This window comes from Crotalus tigris, unplaced genomic scaffold (assembly GCF_016545835.1).
Source record: "Crotalus tigris isolate CLP2741 ecotype Arizona unplaced genomic scaffold, ASM1654583v1 scf7180000019156.414591, whole genome shotgun sequence".
NCBI classification, from domain to species: Eukaryota; Metazoa; Chordata; class Lepidosauria; order Squamata; family Viperidae; genus Crotalus; species Crotalus tigris.
The window spans coordinates 312,346-333,576 of NW_024097406.1; the positions used below are offsets into that span (position 1 = coordinate 312,346).

The following is a 21,231-nucleotide window of genomic DNA, read 5'->3' on the forward strand; positions in this document are numbered from 1 at the left end:
TTTCAAAGCCCAAAGGGCTGCAGGGGAGGGAGGACAGAGTCCCTATCCCCCCCAACGCAATCCTCTTAATTTGGAAGTGAAAGCCGAATTAATCTAATTGTTAATCAATTTGAATTTAAAGTATCCAATTTTAATTGAATAGCCTAAAAGAAAAAAGGAAAGAATCAAACTTAGCTAGGAGCCTTCTGAAAAGCGTCTTGCTGAGCACGAGACTAAGACAAAAACTGGGGGGAAGTCACACCCAGAAGGAGGCGTGGCAGAGTTTTTTTGTCTTAGTCTGAGCAGGTGGGATTAAATTACCCAATCAGTGGAGTCTACATCCATCCTGATGGAGAACATAATTTCACAGCAACAGAAGCACAAAATTGTCAGAAAGTGCGCTCAACTGGTGTGTATTTACTGCGCAATAAAACTGTGGAGCACAAAGGCCCAGAGTGAGATTTCCTTCTCTACAGGCATTACTAATGGTATAACTTCCAGCTGTTTGTGCATGAGTCACGATTAAAACCTTCAAGAATCTTACCACTTTAGGGATCTCCACACATACTGAATAATGATTTTTCAGAGTACATATTTAATTTGTCTGTTCTCCTATGATAGGAGATAAACCACCCTCTTCAAGGTTGGTGCTACAATATCTATTTAACAAAAAGGGGGCAGAACTGACAAAGACTATTTTAAAGGGTAATTATAGCTATCAGAGGTAATAAACTTAACCCATCAAGGAGGAGTGAGGCAACTGTGAATACAAAGAACATTATTCCAAGAATAAACATTAATGCCATGGGCTCTGTTTTAACACAGCTCGTTTTTTCTCAAGTTCTTCACTTCATACAATAACTAGAGTAAAAGTCTATTTACATATGTTGTATGTAAAAACTGTTAGAAGAACGTTATCCACCAACCTCTAGACTTTCGCCCGAATCATATGAAATACAATCTCTATTGCCTGGGCACCACTTCATCACACAAAACATGTTCTTCAACATCTCCCTTTTGAGGACACATTGAGCACTGGATTTTATTTATACACTCCATATAGCTCTAACTACAGGGACCCCTGGCTCTAGAGTTGCCATCAGCCTATCAGAATTGTAGTCACAAAACTCTAAACAACATCAAACCTACATCACCCAATTTAACAGAGAGCCCCAAATTGTTACATTTCTCGATAGATGTGTCAGATAGAACTGAGCTCCATCCTCAGAGCACACTAAATTGTATTTCATAATTTTGACTTCATAATTTATTTGGAAATTTGGGTAGATGAAGGATAGCATAAAGATGCTGAAAGCAGTCACAGAACATTGAAACACTTTATGCAACAGAACCTGAAAGAGACAGACTTCAAGTTTAAGACCTGCAGAGACTTTCTAAAATAATCTACAGTATGTCTCTTTAGCAATCCTGAGATTCTTTTAAGAAATCCTCTGGAATTTCAGATAACCACTCTGGATTGTGCTATCTGAACAGATAGCATTTGGCCATTTGGGACACTTAAAATTGCAGGCATTTTAAACAAGAATACAATGGTACCTCGATACTCATCATTAATTGTTTCCAGAAGGTGCGATGAGTACCAAAAATGATGAGTATGAAACAATTTTTTCCCATAAGGAATAATGTAGTGAGTCACAAGGCAACCAACATCAACAAGTTCTAGTTTGTGCATTGAGTACCAAACAAATGATGAGAATCAGGACAACATTTTTGTGTCAAAATGTGTTGAGTACCAAATTTGATGAGTTTCAAAGCAGTTGAGTACCCAGGTACCACTATATTACAATTAAATACTTCATATTCATATTAAAATACACATCTTAGGGGGAAAATCACAGAACTCATGAACCTGAATATGCTTATTTTTTTGAGTCAGCATATTTAGAAGAGACTGCTAGTTATTAATTATCAGTATGATTTATTGTTTCCTCCCCATTTTCTTTTAGAACATAATATTTAAACAAATGCAATCAGTAATCCACATTTTTTAGTTTACTGATACTGGGTATGCTGTAACATTATATGTAAAATCAGTTAAGCTGGTGGGCAAAAGAATAGTGTTGTATACATAATTTCTAGTTGCGTGCAGTTGAGCCTCAGCAACTGAGTACTTTTCTTTTTTTCATAGCAGCTGGCATCCTTTGGAAGTATAATACAATATATATATGGCATGTCATACATTGCATAGATTTTTGTGATTTATTATATATATATATATATATATATATATATATATATATATATATATATATATATATATAAAATAAATCACAAAAATATATATATATCTATGCATGCACACACAATTTACTTATGTCATGTTACTGAAATGACAATTTCTCACAGTACAGCCAGGTATGATGTTGCTGTTAACAGCAGCAATTGGCTGGATTATACTAATCCATATAATCCGTGGATTAGATATAGTATATACTATACTATATCTAATCCAACATCCCCTCATGGACAAACAAATGCCTATGACAAGATTATAAGAATAATTACCACAAGACTAATGGTGCTCTGCTGCTGATGGTTTTTTAACAGTTGGTATCCAAAGGAAAATGCAACTAATTTTTACAGCCTTGTATTTCATGAATTTGTTTATCTTAATTTTGGTCCAAAGTGGTGACCAACAATACAAGGTTGGAAATGCCACATCTGAGCTATGCAGTGATTGTTTTTGTTTACCCTAATTCTTCCAATGTTCAGTTTGACAGAATGACTTCAGAGTTGCTCTTATTTTATACCATATATAGTTTTATATTCTTTTACCATGCCCTGTCCTTATTTGCCTTTTCCTTAAGCTGTCATCAAATAATGTAATATTTCTTCTCCTCACCCTTTACCATTCTGGCTTCCTTAGAATTCATCCTTTCCAGTTTTAAAACTGTACAATCTCTTTCAAGTAAGGTCCCCATCACATGGGACTGTGATATTTTTAATTTTGATTTTTAATTCTTGTTCTAAGAATTTCAAGTCTACCTTTTACACAGCATCCTCAGTATCAGTTGATGTTTTGATCAAAATGCACACTTGAGACTTGTATATCTCAAGCTCCACAGTTGCACCAAGTTGCACTGAAATGCAACTCATTTTCTTCCCCAAGCCTTATATTTTATTTTTCTAGTAATGCAAGCTTTTCAAACTAGAGAAATTTATTTATTTACAAATTATTATAAAGTTTTAGAAATTTTGTTCTTTAAAAGTTCTATATTTATTTGGTGGAAGGCCAAGAAAAATTTATTATAACCAATTTGTGTTTGGGGCAGGGAGCAAATAGTATAAATAGTATGAAATTTGTAATATATGCTCTTCTAATAGAATGGAAAGTGGCATTCTGATAGCTTCCCAAATGCCAAAATAATGCTATAATTTCTTCTGCAACCTGCTGAACAGCAGGACAGAATTATGGCTGGTCGCTTTTTGCATGTGCAAAAAACCCTCATTTGAGCCTAGTTTGGCTAAAAGCTTTTAGAGAAGTTGCATTTCTAATTTCTTCCATTCCAAAAGCACATTTCCAGATATCACAGCATTTAGGTGAGCTGGCTAATTATCATCTATAAATTTGTAGGACACATAATATATATTCTGTTAATGCCTAACACTGACAAAAAGAGGACACTGCTTTATTCTTACTCAGAGCAGATTTTTAATATATAAAACTCAAAATAATTATCTGTTTTTGTAACTTTCACTATGTATGCCATTTTGTCACAAAAGTTTAACTCTGGTTAATAACAGTATTCAAATTTTAGTTGTTACTTGGTAATTATATGGAAAAAGACAGACTGAATTTCCTGAAGTAGAAATTACACAACACTCGCATTTAGAAATCATGAACTTAATTTCACAAGCTACAGCCATTTTTTTTTTCAACTGAATGAAAACGAAGTATTCATCTTTTAAATTCCAGGAAATTTATTGAAATACGTTTGTAAAGACAGTGTCATATAGATGTCATTCATAGCTCTTCATAATAGTTACCAATATAACCTCTTTAAATAAGAATTGTTATTCCACACAATAAATGGATTTAAATATCACATTAGGTCATTCTATTGTGTGAACCTAGCTAACTCTAGCTTGTTCAGTAGACTGTTGTTCCATTGTGGCATAACATAAAAGTATACCCTTTCTATGGGTAGAGGCTAGTTCCTTGCACAATAACAAAATAATTTCCCCACATGTATATAGCACTTATGTAACTTATTGCAACAAAAAATGACATTTTAATGATAATTTTCTACAAAAAATGTGAAATCTAACCTAGAGCAATATACAGAAGATATCTTTTTTTTACATAGATTCTATATACATAGGATGTATGTCTTATCCATAGATATGTAACATAAAAGTATACCCTTTCTATGGGTAGAGGCTAGTTCCTTGCACAATAACAAAATAATTTCCCCACATGTATATAGCACTTATGTAACTTATTGCAACAAAAAATGACATTTTAATGATAATTTTCTACAAAAAATGTGAAATCTAACCTAGAGCAATATACAGAAGATATCTTTTTTTTACATAGATTCTATATACATAGGATGTATGTCTTATCCATAGATATGTAGTGACTAGTTTAACTAGTATAAAGTGATTACTTTAACTAGTATAAAGTATAAATTGAGAGACCTGTAGAAAAAAAATGATATCTAGGAGATTGACACAACAACAACAATCAGAACACTTTTGGGGGTGAAATCCTCTGGTGAAATCCAGAGCCATAGATTAGAGACTGGGTAATTTCCAAAGTCAGAAAATGCCAGTTTTAGGAAGCACTAAAAGGCCAATAATGGGGACAATGATGGAGAAGCAAAGTGTTGAAAAGACTCTATTGTTTCTACTTTGTCCTATCACCTTCTTTTTCATAGTAGATGGCGCTGAGTTCAAAACAATCTTGCCAATATTGGAAATTACCTGTTTTGAATTATGCCCAGATCTTTAATTACTTCCTGGAATTTTCATCCAGGTTCACTGCCTAAACACTTTCATAACTTACAATCACTGATACCCCCCCTTCCCTTAACCAGGTTTAAAAAACATGAAAAAGAGGGTGAAAAAGTACGAGGATAAAATATACATTGGCACAAATCTTTAAAATTGCAATGCCTATAAAATGGGCAGCTGGATACAGATCGGGGAGAAGGAAGCAAAGGATGGAACTGATCTTTCTGTAAAGCTGGAAATGGCCAGAAAATTAAATATTTAGACTGATTTTTCAGTTGCCGACAAAATTCCTATTCTAGGGATTTCTCCACAAAATCATGGCTTAGGAACATTGTTTCAAGCACCTTCACTGAAACAAGAAATTCCAAAGGTATATGAGAGGTTCTGTATTTACTATTCCTAGACTGTTTTATAAACCAATGAGCCACAATATTTAATAAAATGAAAAGGTTCTAAATAAAGTTTAGTGATATCTTTTTTTTGTGGTGTTTTATATTAACGTGGAAGGAAAATCTTATTTGGCTGAATAAATCACACAGTGCACCTTTTGTGCCTAACCAACATACAGATAAAAGGGTTGATTAAAATCAATAATTTAAATTGGGTCTTTCTGCTTGGTAATTAATATCATGGCAAAAATCAATGTAGATTATTTCCAGTCCCCAATTTCTATCAGCAAGGACCACTTCACTGGTTTTATAATTGATGCTTTCTTAAGTAAAAGGCACAAGGAAATTCTCTATAACCACCAATACTGATATTTCTTATTTTCTACGCTAGATTTATTCAAGAGAACACCCCCCCTATAATTCCTATATACCAGGGGTGTCAAACTGGCGGCCTGCGGGCCAGAGATGTCACGCACAGGCCACGTGGCACCCACCCTGGTTCTGCAACGGCAAAAAAGTCACGATACGTCATGTGACTGAATCGAGTTTGACACTCGTGCTATATACATTAGTGGCAGATTGCTGCTGTAAGATGCACTGCCTTAAGAACCTGGACTATCTTCTCCACTGCTCTGCTTGAATATGCACCATAATTAGGAGTCATTCAGCAGATCATGTTGCTCAACTGTATTGTTCCAGAAATTTGCTTTTGTGCTTATTATGATATGCAAATTTATCCATTATGATGTAGTATTCGGGGAAAGTTAGGCCACAATGGCTTGTTCAATAAACCATGTTTTTAAACATCTTGTCACCATGGGGTATGTGAATGCAGCTATTGGCAGATCCAGTAGTTAAAACATTAGATTTGTGTCCGATACAGAATGGAAATTTTTTAAATCTATTTTGAAAGTAGTTCACGTTGAGACTGTCCTCAACAGAGTTGCAACTTTAGAAGCTGTGAATACTCTACGGGCAAATATGCCACTATGCCGTTCTTTCTTTTGCTGATTGTATTTAGAACATTAAAATATTATTATATTGACAGAAATTATGCTTTCTCTGCCTTTATTTAATGTTTATTTGATAGGATGTTTATACAATTTTGTTCCTAAAATATATTTCAGGCATTTTTCTGATACTGAGATTATTTATGCAATAATGTTCTAATCTGTGCATTTGTGCTACACATTTTGCTGAATAAGTACGATAAATGGGATAAAAGGAGTGTGCGGTACTTATTCATAGGATAAATATATAAAGCTACCCATAGGCAGAGTGCATGCTATATACAAAGGCACCAATATACTGCTAGGATATAATGAGAGCTCTATACCCACTCATCTGAAAAACATCAAGCTGAAAAAAAGTATCCTTAGCATTAGTTATAAAAACTATTGTCCTCACATTTAAAATATAATGTTTGGATAATATTTTCAAAGACCTTTTCCAAATAGAAAACAGCTAAAAATAGCATATTATTCCCCACAATCCTGTCTGGTACGATCTATCATCAAATTTGGAACACATCTGATACCTCTACTACATAGGAAATTGGAGCCTAAGATGTATTACTTTAATGTCAGTTTACAGTGCAACCGTTGAATTAAAAAAAAAAAATCAAGCACCTCACAGCTTGAAAGTACTGCATAAACATTTTGAATATTTTTAAGGCTGTTTGATCCAAGGAAACAAGGTTTCAAAAAATTAGCATGCATATTTCATTTTATTATACAAATAACTATAAATATTTAAAAAAAAAGCAACAGGGACTGCCGGGATTTCCATCACCAAGTGATGCAGTAATGAAGCATGACATTACATGACAGCATCACTTAGTGACAACAATCCCCATAGTGCCTATTACCACTAAGCAAAGCAAAGATTTTGTGTTGTTAAGCGAGTAACATGTGAGTCATAAGGTAAATGGTTGCTGTCAGATGGAGGGGTGAGTGCAGGTGGCTGTGAGGTGCGAGCATATCAGGCTGGGAAAGATTGCTGCCAGGAGCGGAGGCTGCAAGCAACTGACTAAAATGACTTGTGACTTTCCCTGCTGACTTCCTCATTGATTTTGCTTGTGGGAAACTGGCTGCAAATGGTGATCATGTGTCCACAAGATGCTGCAATTGTCATAAATGCGAGTCAATTGCCAAGCTCCCAGATTGTGATCACTTTATCTGAAATGGTATAGGATTTCCTGCTTGGGCAGGGGGTTAGACTAGGTTCCTTCCAATTTTGTTATTCTGTTATTTGACCAGGATGATACTGGGATGGCTGAACGTCAAAGACTAGCCATAACTACCACTTATTTAGTACCATCGTAATTTCGCACATGGAATGAATGGTCATTAAAATGAAAGTACCTGTTTCTAAGAATATAGGACAGGTGAAGGTCTTCAGCAGAAAAGAAACAAATCTCTGTGTTATTTCCAACACTGAAAAGGTCACACATGACCTCTTCAACCCCACTCCAAGGCACGAAAGGGAATTTACATATATTCTTTCTTAGTGTAATTGCAGTGTGACAAGCAGTACAGAGAATAAAATTCAGAAGTACACATAGGAGCTTGCAGTCTCAATGTTGTCACTTTTGGCTTACAAACCATTTGTATATTTCCATCCTATATCTGCCATCTTGCATATGACATATCTACAACATATATTATTTCTAAGCAATTTATAATATTTACAATTTACAAAAAATCTTTACATTAAAAATTATGTATACATTATTAAAGAAAATTAATCATTCAATATTCAAATACCTTGAATGAATAATAACAATAATTTTACTTTATCTCCATAATATTGTTTCAATATTTATATTATAGATCAATAAAAGGCTGAAGCTTCTACAGAAGCTTCAGAACCGAAATTAAGAATTTCTTCATACCTCATCTAAATCCTTTATATAAACTGGCTTTTCCACCAAACCCACTGGCATTGATTCACTGTGAGGTATTTTTACTTCTTCATACATTTTATTATTTTCTCTCTCAATAGCTTCTGGCAAAAACATCTGTAAAAATTAAAAAAGAAGAAAGGGAAAGGAAAGAACAGTTTAAAGTAATGAGTTTGACATACAACAATTTCATCTCAGTTAGGAGTAGAAAACTACAGCTAGCTAAACAGTTAGCAAATTAAGTATCAATTAAAACATTCTCTAAAACAAGCAAAAATTTCTAAAAATGGAAAAGCAAATCTTTGGAATTCTATTAAAGTTAATTCACTGCATTTAATAATTCTGGTGTGATAGATGTTTCCCAATTCTACAGTGACTGTAAAAAAAAGTGTTGCTGTTTTAAAAAAGAGAGAAATCAGAAAATTGTTTTGGAATACAGTAATCTGAATGCATGTCATTTTATCTTCCATTTATTGAAACTAGAGCTGAATCCCTGCTTGTAAATTTGACTATTTAAGATGGTCTTTCCACTATCTGCTCAAGAGTGGGAAAGTTCATGGCAAACAGCCAAGAAAATAATGAGCTTGTTTGCAGGGGGATTAAAAAAAAAACACATATGGTTCCTTTTCTATGGCACACAAGTTTAACATACTATTGTAGATTATAGATCCCTTTTAAGACTAGCCTTCCTCTATGTAAGCCAGAGTCTGTAACTCCCAGAAAGGGCATGACAGCAGGGAATTTTGAGACTTAACAGTCCTAACACATCTGGAGGAACACTAGCGGCAGAAATCTGTACCATTATGTTATCCAATGAAATACATTTTGGTAGGAATAAGGCTGCATGCTTTTTGCTGTTTACTTCAACAGCAAAATTACTTGACCATATGCTCAGAGAGGGCATCTTTCAGTTGGTCAACCAATAATTTCAACTATGCAGCTGCAAGATTATTTAAGTACAAAGGATCAGAAGGACTGGCAAAGTGTAAGAATACTTCTACAAAGCTTTTGGATAAAATGAGTTTACTTTCTTGTCCTTCTCCTTCTTTTATTGAATATATTTTTTCTTGTCGTTCATACTGCTTCATAATAAAGAAACATCTGTCCCAAAGAGTAAAATGAAATGTGCAAACCTGCTTCAAAACTTAATTCAAGTAATTATAATCAGCATTATGACACAGGTAGATATTACACCATGATTAAATCAAATGTGAAGGGTTAGATAAACAGAAGATAACGCAGAAAAAAGAAAAGGAAAAATGTGGTAAATATAGGACAGTTGAATATGTTCCCGGTGTTCTAATTACGATGAAACAATCAGGTATTCTGGTTTACTTTACCATCTGGTTATGACTTCTTTAGATTCCTAATTAATATACAACACAACCGAAAATTCTGAATCTATAGCCCAGAGATTTGTAACAAATGAATAAATTCATTTTTCCATTGTTCCAGCTGAGAATACCTAACCTTCTGTAACTTGAGAGCTATTAGGAACAATACGGTTCTATTCAAGAGCAGATCTAATTTATAATTTCAAGTAACATCTTTCACCCCTTGCCAATAAAAGGATTTCAATATTTCAAGGAAAAAACAGCTGAATATAGCAAAAGTCTTCCAAACCCCCAAACCATTTCATGGAATTAATGGGAATAAATTCTTATAGATAACTTTAGGGCCAAGTGATTGACATTTCTCACCGTATGAAAATATGCAGGTTTCTATAAAGGGGTGGGGGTAAACAGTGGGAACAAAAATTACCTCTTCCGAATAAGAAAATACCATTCTAAACTATTCTAAGGAAGCTCACTTAAATTCATTACTCAGAAGGAAACTTTAAAAGCATACCTTTGATCCCCCAATAAACGCTGATGTTTTCCTAGCTTCAGCTTGTGAGTCATAAACATGCGGGTAATGAATTTTGTCAAATTCCATGTCTCGTTGTCTGCCTAAAACTGGCATTGTGCGAGCGTTCAAAAGTGCTTGTTCTCTGTAACCACAAAAGGAAAACCAGTGGCAATCAAAACTCATAGGAACTCAATGCAGAATGCAGTGGTGCCATGGCAATGATTACAAATACTAAGCAAATTCAACATTAGAGGGTTAGAGAACTTCATATTGGACATCAGAGTGGTGTTGCATTTCAAATGTTCTTTGAGCAAAGAAGTCTGCACACGTTAACGTCATTCACGATGGCCTCTTTTAGGGAAGTAGAAACGGGGAACAATTCTCACCTATCATCTTCAGTCAAATGAAAGCTATAGAATTCTGCATAGATATACAGGTACTCCTCAAGTTGTGATTGCAAATAGGACTGGGATTGTGGTCGCTCAGTGATGTGCTTGTAAAGCACGATGTTACGTAATCACATTGCTTAGTGATTGCAATCCAAGCAATCCCAAGATATGCAAGTCATTAAGTGGAAAGTGAAAAAGGTATCAAGTAAGAAGTGCCCAGGTGCCACAGGGTGGAGGAGTCCCTGGAAGGCCAGACGTAGATCAGGCACTAGTTGGGAAAGGGGAACTTGGTGCAATGTGAGTTCAGAAAAGTCAAGGAATGAGAGTGTGGGGTGCCTGTCTGCAAGTGCAAGGAGACCAAAGAAAGAGAGTGCAGGGCATGTGTGTATCTGAGTGCAGGGAAGCTAAGGAAGGAGCAGATGTGGTACATGTGATCACAGGGAGGCCATAAAAGGAGGATGCAGGGTGCGTCTGTTTGCTAGTACAGGGTGGCCTATGAAAGGTGCATGAATATGCAAGCAGGCCAAGGAAAGAGGGCATCAAGTGCGATCATAGGGAGGCCATGGAAAGAGAGTGCTAGTGGCTGTGTGTGCGTGTGTGGGAGTGCGGAAAGGCCCAGAGAAGAAGGGCATGGGTGAATGCATGCCTAAGTGTCAACACAGGAAGGCTGGGAAAGAAAGGCTAGGGTTATAATGGACGAACACTTGTAAAAAGCACAGGGAGGCTGGGAAAGGAGGATGCTGGTGTTTGCACGTGTGCATGGAAGCGCAAGGAGGCCCGGGAAGGAGGGTGCTGGTGGGTTGGTGTGAGGGATCCTCTGAGTGGAGAATGCAGAGTAAAAGTTACATTATTTTTATAACTTAAAAAAAAGGGTTAATAAGAAATTATTCAAATCAACCATCCATTCCTGCCTTTCAGAATATTCCCTTCCTTGCCAGAAATAGAATTTTTCTACCTCCATATAGCTTTTTCAAAGGGCACTAAGGTTTGAACATCCTTCCAGTTTGGCATTGACAAAGTTCATGCAGACATTAATGTCTCACTTAGTAACAGAAATTTTGGACTCAGTTGTGGTCATAAGTCGAGGACTACCTACGCTTTAATTATAATTTGACTTGTAATTGAAACTTTCTCATTGATAGAACCAAATTAAGGGAAAGTAAAGGCTTGGCAAATATCAAGGATAGCGTTGCACTGAAACTTCTTACCTTTGTATCCGTAACTCCTTTGGATCAAAAGAGATTCCTGCATCAACAAGAATTTCTCCTTCATCCCCAGTTCGTTTTTCTCGCCTGGCATTTCGTTTTTCTTCACGGCGATATAATTTCATTAGCTGCTTCTCTTGTTCAGACTGAATGGTGACTTGGCAGCCATAATTTGGCTTAGAATTTTCTCCTGTAAATTTTCTGCACTGTTCTGTAACATGGAAACACACACAGCTATTTATAGATTCCTGATCTCTGCACTCTTGGTTCTGAGCAATACTAGGGAAGCTTAAAAGTAATTTTATGAAGTATTTAAAATTGACTAAAATGTTGAAAAAAAATGATATATCAGTTGTATTTCAGATATCCTTTTACAAAATAGAATAGAATCAAGAAGATCCCATTATCAGAATACAATCTGATTTAAGTCTGAAAAAAGAAGCAGATATAGAATAGCAAAGCAAAATATCCGGCAAAATTAAACCCCCTAAACTAATGCACTGCAAGTTCATTCCTTCAGTATCCTTGCAGATTTCAATAGAACTAGCTTCAATTCGGCCTATTAAGTGCTTAATTCAATTTGTGTATAAAGGCTTTCTATCTGGAAGATGTTTGTATTGGTTGTCTAATGTTCAATAGTACACGCTTTTATTACTTATTCATCAAATTTATATAGCTACCCATCTTGCAAATATGATGGGGTTTTTTACATAGACTGATTTATCGTAGCAATGTATTTTAAACCTAATTATTCTGGAACACTAAAAGATAAATTCCTTTATCACAGACCCTGAATATTTCGAGCATTCTGATGGATCATCTCCCAAAGAAAAATGCAATCAAACTATATTGACAATCACGTCCACCAATTTTTTTAAAAAATAAATCTCAAAAAGATGTGGGCTTTTTTCAATTCTTTAGGGAGGAAATTAACCGTGCATTTAAAAATTTTGGTTTTTCCAGTCTCACTACAATATATAAAATAATTTATTTTTCTTAAAGAAAGAATTTAACTATGCAACTTCGTAAAGTTGATACTTACCTTGTAAAGACTGTAGTTTGTAATCATTTGGCCCAGAGAAAGATCTCTCCACAATGGTAATTCTGTTCTGCAGGAGCTTTTCTATTAATTCAAATCCTTCAGGTCCTAGTAATTCAAACAACTGAACATTGGGGGGGGAGGGGGGGAGAAAAAATATGATTTTATCATTTTGGTTGATACTATCTATTTACAAAAGTCTCCATATTCACAATTAGAAGGTACCATGTTCAACAATCGAAAAACATACAGAATTTCTCCTACTTGCCATTACACATGGAATCCATGCACATAAAGATATTATAAGATTTTGCTAGTGACATTAGGGGATGACCTACAAAGGGTCAAGAACTGATTAAGAGAGCCCATTTTCTTTTATTTATATAGATTCATTTCAACATCAAGCAGCATGAATGCACTGCACAGACAGACAGATACTGCTATCAACGCTGTCAAAATTTACTACCTAAACCAGTGGTTCTCAACCTGTGGGTCGGGACCCCATTTGGGGTCGAACGACCATTTCACGGGGGTCGCCAAACAAGGCTGTCCCCCATTTTTTTCCCATTTTCTTTGGCCACGCCCCTGGCACCCGGTGATGTATAAGTGGTTGGGGGTCACCACAACATGGGGAACTATATTATGGGGTCGCAGCATTAGAAAGGTTGAGAACCACTGACCTAAACCAATTCAGAACATGATCCATGTATGGAAGTCCAAATTCACACCAGTTCTTATGAACTCTGGGAGATGAATTCAAATGAATCAAGGCATTATTTAAAAAAAAATCATACTATCAGTCATACTTGCTGAGCAGCAGAAAATTAATTAATTTATAAGAAATTACAAATCTTCTCAGTATATTAGTGCATTAGTTTTGTTGGAAAACAAAGGAGGTATGATTGGCCAACTTAGAGAGCCCCATTTAGCAAATTAACTAAATTAAATTTAAATGCTTGGTTCTCAAAAAGCTAAGCCAAACTGGTACCTAGATGACTTAGCCAAGCCTAGGAAGTTGGAAAATACCCCAAAAAGCAAGGACTTCTGCCTCTGCCATACTGTTGCCACAAAAACTTCACAAATGTATTCATAAAATCATCAGGAGACAAGCTTGACTAAAGGGATCCTTAACATCCCTCTGAAAACTGCAGAGTAAATATAATGCAGTATTCAAAATAGAACACACAGGTTTTTTTCCCCTGACTGAAGCTTTGCAGACATTTTCTTCACAATCCATAATTTAAATCCATTATACAAAACATCATCATGCTACTTAATGAAACAAACAAACACATCTTCCACAACACTAGATCTATGTCAAATAACACAACTTCATAATTTCAAAACAGCAGCAAAATCACTTTTATAATTTTTTGTAAAACTTTAAGCAAGTCTGTTAATAATCTTCAAAAATCACTTACAAAATTACATTACAGTATTATATAAGTTTGTGGCTGAAATCTGCTTTTACTCAAGATAAAATTAAATACCCAATGTCACTGTGCCTCTTATTTTGCTTTCCTAAGAAAAGCCATTTGTGTAGTTACATGTTTTAGGAATTATTAAAAGAGAAAAAGAAAAGGAGGGGCTTTCTGTTTTTTTGTTGTTTTTTTTTTTGGTCTGAGGAAGCATAAATTGTCCTTGTGTGATATTTAAAACAATATTTAAATAGCATTGCTAAGACTATATTCACATATAGTCAGAAAAAAAGAGAATGTTACTATTTATGTATGCAAGTCTATACATTTTTCCAAACCTGATACAATCATTCTGTATACATGAAAAAAAAATTCACAATGAAATACTAAAAAGTTCTTATATAATTTTCTCAAATCTGATTTGCATTTCTTCCATATAAGGACATCAACAATGTCCTTTCAAGTGCCAGAAAACCAACTTAACATCAATCATACGTTAAGTCATGACTTAACTCCAATAAATCATACTAATATCTTGAATAGTCCATGGGTACACAGCAATTTTCAATTTATTAGCGATTTCTGCTAGTAATTATATCTGTATCTTGACACTATTTCGATTAGTGAATACTACGAATATCGCAAAATCACAGTATAATTACAAAAAAAATCTTAATTATTATTACACCTCTTGTATAATATATACTGGTTGTCCTCGATTTACAACTACAGTTGAACCCAATATTTTCATTGCTAAACAAGGCAGTTAAGTGACTTTTGCCCCAAGTATGACTGAGTTTTGACCTTTCTTGACACAGCTCTTAGATGAAATCACTGCAATTGTTAAGTTAGTAACAACTGGTTAATTAGTTAAGTGGATCTGGCTTCCCCATTGACTTTGCTTGTCAGAAGGTCGCAAAAGTTGATCACATGACCCCGGGACATTGCAACCGTCATAAATACATGCCAGTTGACAAGTGTCCAAATACTGACCACATGACCATGGGGATGTTGCAATAGTCATCAGTGTGAAAAATGATCAAAAGTCACTTTTTGAAAATGCTATTGTAACTTCGATCGGCCACTAAACAAATGGCTGGAAACTACCTGTACCAGTAGAGATGTTGGCTAGGAAAAACTTCTAGCATTAATTTGTGGAAAACTGGATCAAAACTAGGTAAGCTACAGGTGGTCCTATAGCATCTTTATTTCGTGGACATCGTTGCTTGCTTTTGCTCTTATGAAGCTTACTTTCGATAAGAAAATAGGCTGGGATATAAAGCACCCAAATGTTGTTTTTATTTTTACATCAAGGATCTCGCAAAACACCACTTGGCAAAACACCTTTGAAAGCAGTGGGATTTTTAATTCTATTTCCCAACAGGCATGAAGTTCTATTATTAAAATTAAAAAACATTAATTTAAAATAATACAACCTGCTCTTGAAAGATTTTGGGATCTCTGCCTTTCTAAGCATAGTCATTTTCATTCCTTCAAGAAGGACAAAATCTTGACTCTAATTACTATTATATAACTAGAGGAAATTGAAGCTGATTAGTATACCATACAAAACAAAGTTTGTTTGGCAGAGTTGGAGGGAGAAAATTCTTGACAAGATGAAGATACCACAGAAGAGATCCAGGCGAAATAGCACATGCTTGTTTTCACCAATATGTAGTAGGTTTCTATCCTTGGCTGTAGACAGATGCTTAAACCTAGCAGCTGTAAATAATATATCTGAATTTCTTAGTAACATCATAGGCCAGAGTTCTAGGCTGCAATTTTTCCCTTTGTGTGCTTAAACTGGGCCATCCAAATTGGCCCATTGCATATGTAAAATATGCACTGTTTATATCTAAATGAACAACCCTGCATTGTTTAACACTGAACTGCTTGAGACCATCAAGGAAAATATGCCCCTGTTAGATAATTATGTCTTTATAACACATGCATTGATGAAAACGCCAAAAAAAAAAGATACAACAGGCATTAAGAATACTGTTTCCAATCCAAATGGGTCTCAACAATAAACTTCAGCTAATTGCGGTTTTATAAATAATGGCAAATTATGCTGAGCTGTAGGAGTTGCTACCAATTTCAGTTTTAAATACTGTACTAAGTATGTAGCAGTAAATGGATCAGCTCCAATTTAATTGGTCCTGAACAAGCGGGAGAACTCAAGTGTCATCAGATTACATGTACAAAATTTATTTATTTATTTAAGAAAATCTATAGGGCCACCCAATTCACTTTCAGTGACTCCAGGCAGCTTACAAAGATGAAAGCCCAATACCACTGCAATAATTAAAAAAATCACGAGTCAAATTAGTTTATTTTATTATTATTACATTAGTTTTACAAGATCAACTTTCAGACAAAGTTTTGCTGGAGCCATTTTCCATTTCAAAAGAAACTAATTGATTACATAGCAGCTCACAAGCACTGCCTATGTTAGTTAGGAAAGAAGCAGCTGCAATAGAAGCGCTCTGAAAGCAAACTTTGGTCCTGTATCAGCAAAGAAGAAAAGCAGCAGCTGGAAGGCATCTGGGAGATTTGGATGTTGATTCATCTAAAGGGAGAGGGAAAGGGCAACAGCTAATATATGAAAAAGTCAAGTCGTGGATGCCGTTAGAGACAAATGTGCCAGCAGGGAACATGGGTGGACTAGAAAGGAAGATTTGGAAGCATCTGGTTTGCAACAATTAAGACTCCATTTTCCTGTTACTGTAAACAAAAGCACATGCTAGATTTTTGTGCTTGACAAAGAGCCCTGTGCAGAAAAAGTTGGGAAGAGAGGTGCTTTTTATTTCCCTTTTGAAAGAGACTTTTAACAACAAGCTTCATTTAGTTCTGCACGACACAGTTCTTGAAACTTTCTGGAATTATACGTGATGCTGATGTCTTCTGCTGGTTTGTTTTCTTAATAACAAATAAATTGGTAAGCCAGGAAAGTGTTCGAAAGCGTATTAGTCCTTACTGTCTAGGATCCCAAATTTAAAACACTCAAAAGTCACATGTTAGGTTGAAAAGAAAGCATCTTACATAAACTATTGAAATTCTTACTTTCTAAGGAACAAACAGTTACTCATCTCCCGGTACAGAAGGTAATTCTGCATCTATTAGTAAAATCTGCATATAGCTTAGCTCTGTAGTCAAATGAACACAAGCCTAGGACCCCTCCATCAAGGTCCAAATTCAAAAATGTAATTGCTATATGGAGTCATGAATGAAGGCGAATGTAAGTGTTCCAAGATAGGTGGATCCTGCTATATGGACTCTGGGTATAACATACATAGAGGAGGACAGGGAAAAAACTAATGGAAACAAACAAGCAAAGAGAAAACTACATGGAAATCATCGCAATAAGAGATTTTAAAATGTGTCACCAAGCAGCATAACTGGAAAACATGAAGAAATAGCTGCAATCCAAAGTGATTGATTGATTAAGAATTCTACCCAAGCCAAGAAGAAAAAACAGTCTGTGGTTAATGCTGTAAAAAAGTACAATTATACAAACTGGGTCCTTCCAAATAATTTGAATTTCAACCTGCAGCAGCTTCTGCCGATGAAGCCAGCAGCAAAAGATTTAAAATTCTCCCAAATACTTTGAGGGCACTGGATTGCGTTTCCTTCCAGGGATGGATTTTATAAGGGTTACCGTACTCTATTTAAAATAATACACTTTTAAGGTATATTGAATAAGATGGTCCCTCCAATGCCAAAGGCAATTAGTTTGAGTTCCTGGACTGTGTAGTGTTGCAGAAAAAGTTAATTAAAGAATATAAATGGAAAAGGTACGATGAGGCACATCAATACTTTTAAAACCAGCATTGAACTACAGCTCTTTGGAGCTTCAAAGAGCATGTTAATACTGAAATGGGGCTATGCTGCTTTGATCTGAATGCTAAAAGTGGCTTAAAAGCACAAGACATTCTGTTTCTAACAGAATGAATGGATCAAATCAGCTTGGCTCAACCACAGAGTAGCAATTCAATTTTCCAAATCAAGGCACTGTCATATTATATGTCAGATTACATGTTGCAGTGGTCTGGCTCCCATTTAAAAGTAACTTACAATTTATAGCCATGCTGGATTGGAATGAGCTTCTATAATGTTGAATGCTCCAACACTGGAAGTATTTAAGAAGACTGGACAACCAGCTATCTGAAATGGTATAAGGTTTCCTGCCTGAGAAGGGGGTTGACTAGAACAGAGATCCCCAACCTTTTGGGCACCAGGGACCGGTTACATGGAGAGAGAGTTTTCTGTGGACCGGAGGGGGTGTGGTTTGTGTGCTGCCTGCATCCTGTGGATGGGGCTTTCCTTGTTTGTGTGGACCGGTTGCTGGCATACCGCGACCCAGTACTGGTCCATGGACCGGGGGTTGGGGACCCCTGGACTAGAAGACCTCCAACTTTGTTATTCTGTTACTTGGTTAAGCTTCCGTGGAATACTCAAAATCCAGCTTTTTATTCTTTCCTCATGACTAAGTGCAGGAAGAAATTATAATTCATTTCCTTTTTCTTAATTCTTGGCTTGTATGATACACTGATGTGTCCAATAAATCGTGTTTATTTATTTAACATATTTGTGAAGCTACCCATCTCACCCTTAATTTAAAAAAAAGTCACAATTAAAAAATAACTATAAAAAGGCACACAAAACAGAAGAAGATGATACTAACCACAGCAAAGGAGCCACTGCAAAATTTCCCCAGTGCCCCTGGCCTGATTGTGGGATGTGTGGGATATTGAAAGGGATGGGACTAATCTCACTTTGGGCGTGGGAGGAGAAAAGTGAGTGCTACACAGAAGGCCCACCTCCTGGGACCTGCAAAATGTAATTTCCTGGCAGACAGGACTCACAGCATGCCTTCTTTGCCAGATCTGTTGGGGTGAGCAAATGCGAAGAGAAAGAAGCAGATAACCTGGCCCCATGCTATGAAGTGCTTTAAAGGTCAAAAACAGCACTTGAATTGGACCTGGAATCAAACCAGAAACCAAGGCAGCTGAAAGAGCAATGGTATAATGTGTACAGTTCTAGGGGCACACATAAATGCCTGCGCCACTGCATTTTTGCAGAAGCTTTCAAGGTATCCCCAGGTAGAGCATATTACAGAAAAGCAAACAAAAGGTCACTAGAGCATGAGCAAAATTGAGTAAAGTCACTTGATCTAGGAACAGCTGCAATTGGCACACAATAGGAAGCTGTGCAAAGCCATGAGCACCACTTGGTCTTTGAGCAAGAGTCATGAGTGCAGGAGGATCCCAAGGTTGTGTACCAGGTTTGCCTGGGTCTATATAATCCCATTCCAGCACAAAAGATGGCAGAGTCCTAGAACAGAAGGCACCAAAATCCAAAACTACTGGGTCTTTCCAGGGTTCAACTGAAGTCTGCTGTACCCCATCCAGACGTTCACAGCACCAGGATAAGACATTTGCAGCATCGCTTAGTTTGTCTGGAGCAGAAATGTATAACTGAGTATCATCAGCATACTGATGATAGTGAAGGAGGAGTTTATCCAGCGGCCGCACATAAATAGGATGGGTTAGAGTACCAAAACCCGTGGTACCTCACATAGCAGGTGCTGAGAGCAAGACCTCTCATCCCCAATCACTTGGAATTGTTCCCAGAGAAAGGAGGAGAACCACCATGGCATACGCCACCCAGCTCCAATCTTCTGAGCTTATTCAGGAGACTTTCGTGATTTATCGTACTGAAAGCTGCAGAAGTCAAGTAGGGTGAGGATGGATGCACATCTCTCATCTAGCCCTTGCCAGAGATTACCCAAAAGCATGACCATTTCCATCCCCTACGCAGACCTGAATCCCGAATGAAAGACAATCAGATAATTTATAGTCCACTTCTTGAAGTAGCCATGTTTTAGCAATTGCCTAAAATTTTACCCAGGGTTCCTAGTTCATGTTAACAAGATTGCAAGTGGAATAACCAAAATGTGTTAATTTCTTCTGATAAGCAGAAGTGGGGAGAGCAAGCTTTGCACTTGCCCACTACTACATCATTTTTAAAGACGTTATAAATCACTGTTCAAAATAAAAGTTTTCCAGAGCTATACATTTAAACTAAATACTGTACAGGTAGTCAACGACTTACAACCACAACTGAGCCCAAATTTCCATTGCTAAGCAAGACAGTTGTTAAGTGAGTTTTACCCTATTTTATGACCTTTCTTGCTACCGTTATTAAGTGAATCACTGCAGTTGTTAAGTTGGTAACGCAGTTGTTAAGTGAATTTGATTTTTCCCACTGATTTTCTCAGGTTACAAAAAGTAATGACATGAGCCCGGGACACTGCAACTGTCATAATTACATGCCAGTTGCCAAGTGCCTGAATTTTGATCAAACAACTATGGGGATGCCACAGTGGCCATAAGTGTGAAAAACAGTCATAAGTCACTTTTTTCAGTGACATTATAACTGTAAATGGTCACTAAACGAATGATCGTAAGTCAAGGATTACCTGTACAACAGATAAAATACCTAACACAAAAACATCAAATCAGTGACAGCTGCATGCAAACCAACCCAGTTGCATGTGTAATTTTACTCTGGAGATTTTTACAACAAAACCAAAATCCAAATTCAGACATTATAGTTTGTCTGAGAAATTCAACAGGAACCTCAACCTCAACATTCAGGTGGGGAGGAGGTGGTAAAAAGGTGTTTTGAGCTCTTGCATGTAAAAACTTTATCATGTTCAAACTAAGAGATATTTGAAAAGACTTTTTTCTCTTCTTTTGCTAACAGAATTATCAATTTATCACACAGCTCCAGCAGAGGGTGCTAGAATAACATATCTGTAAGTTGAAAAAAAGGATTGATCTCCCCAAAACAACAAAAAAAGCAGGATATTCAGCCTAATAGTCACCTACATAATTTAGATACATTTCTGCCAGGGTGCTGTGATTCCTCATAGGACATTCAAGTCTTTTACATAATAATAAAAAAAATAATGCACAAATATAAGCTTCTACATATAGTATGAATTGAGCAATATATATATATATATATATCTCTGCGTAAAATTGGAAGTGTCTTGGCGACGTTTCAGCAAAGTCCCATTC

At 36.1% G+C, this 21,231-nt stretch overlaps 1 protein-coding gene across 3 annotated transcripts in view; it reads right to left on the reverse strand.

The window, feature by feature from the left end:
• The window catches only part of ASCC3 (activating signal cointegrator 1 complex subunit 3), a 222,247-nt gene that overhangs the window by 190,415 nt on the left and 10,601 nt on the right, over positions 1–21,231 (reverse strand). For all 3 annotated transcript variants that reach the window (XM_039360142.1, XM_039360140.1, XM_039360141.1), the window contains 4 exons: positions 12,732–12,852; positions 11,693–11,900; positions 10,096–10,237; positions 8,239–8,364 (listed from right to left, as the gene is read on the reverse strand). In XM_039360142.1, the coding sequence (XP_039216076.1) occupies positions 8,239–8,364; positions 10,096–10,237; positions 11,693–11,900; positions 12,732–12,852 (597 nt within the window). The remainder of the gene's footprint in view (positions 1–8,238; positions 8,365–10,095; positions 10,238–11,692; positions 11,901–12,731; positions 12,853–21,231) is intronic.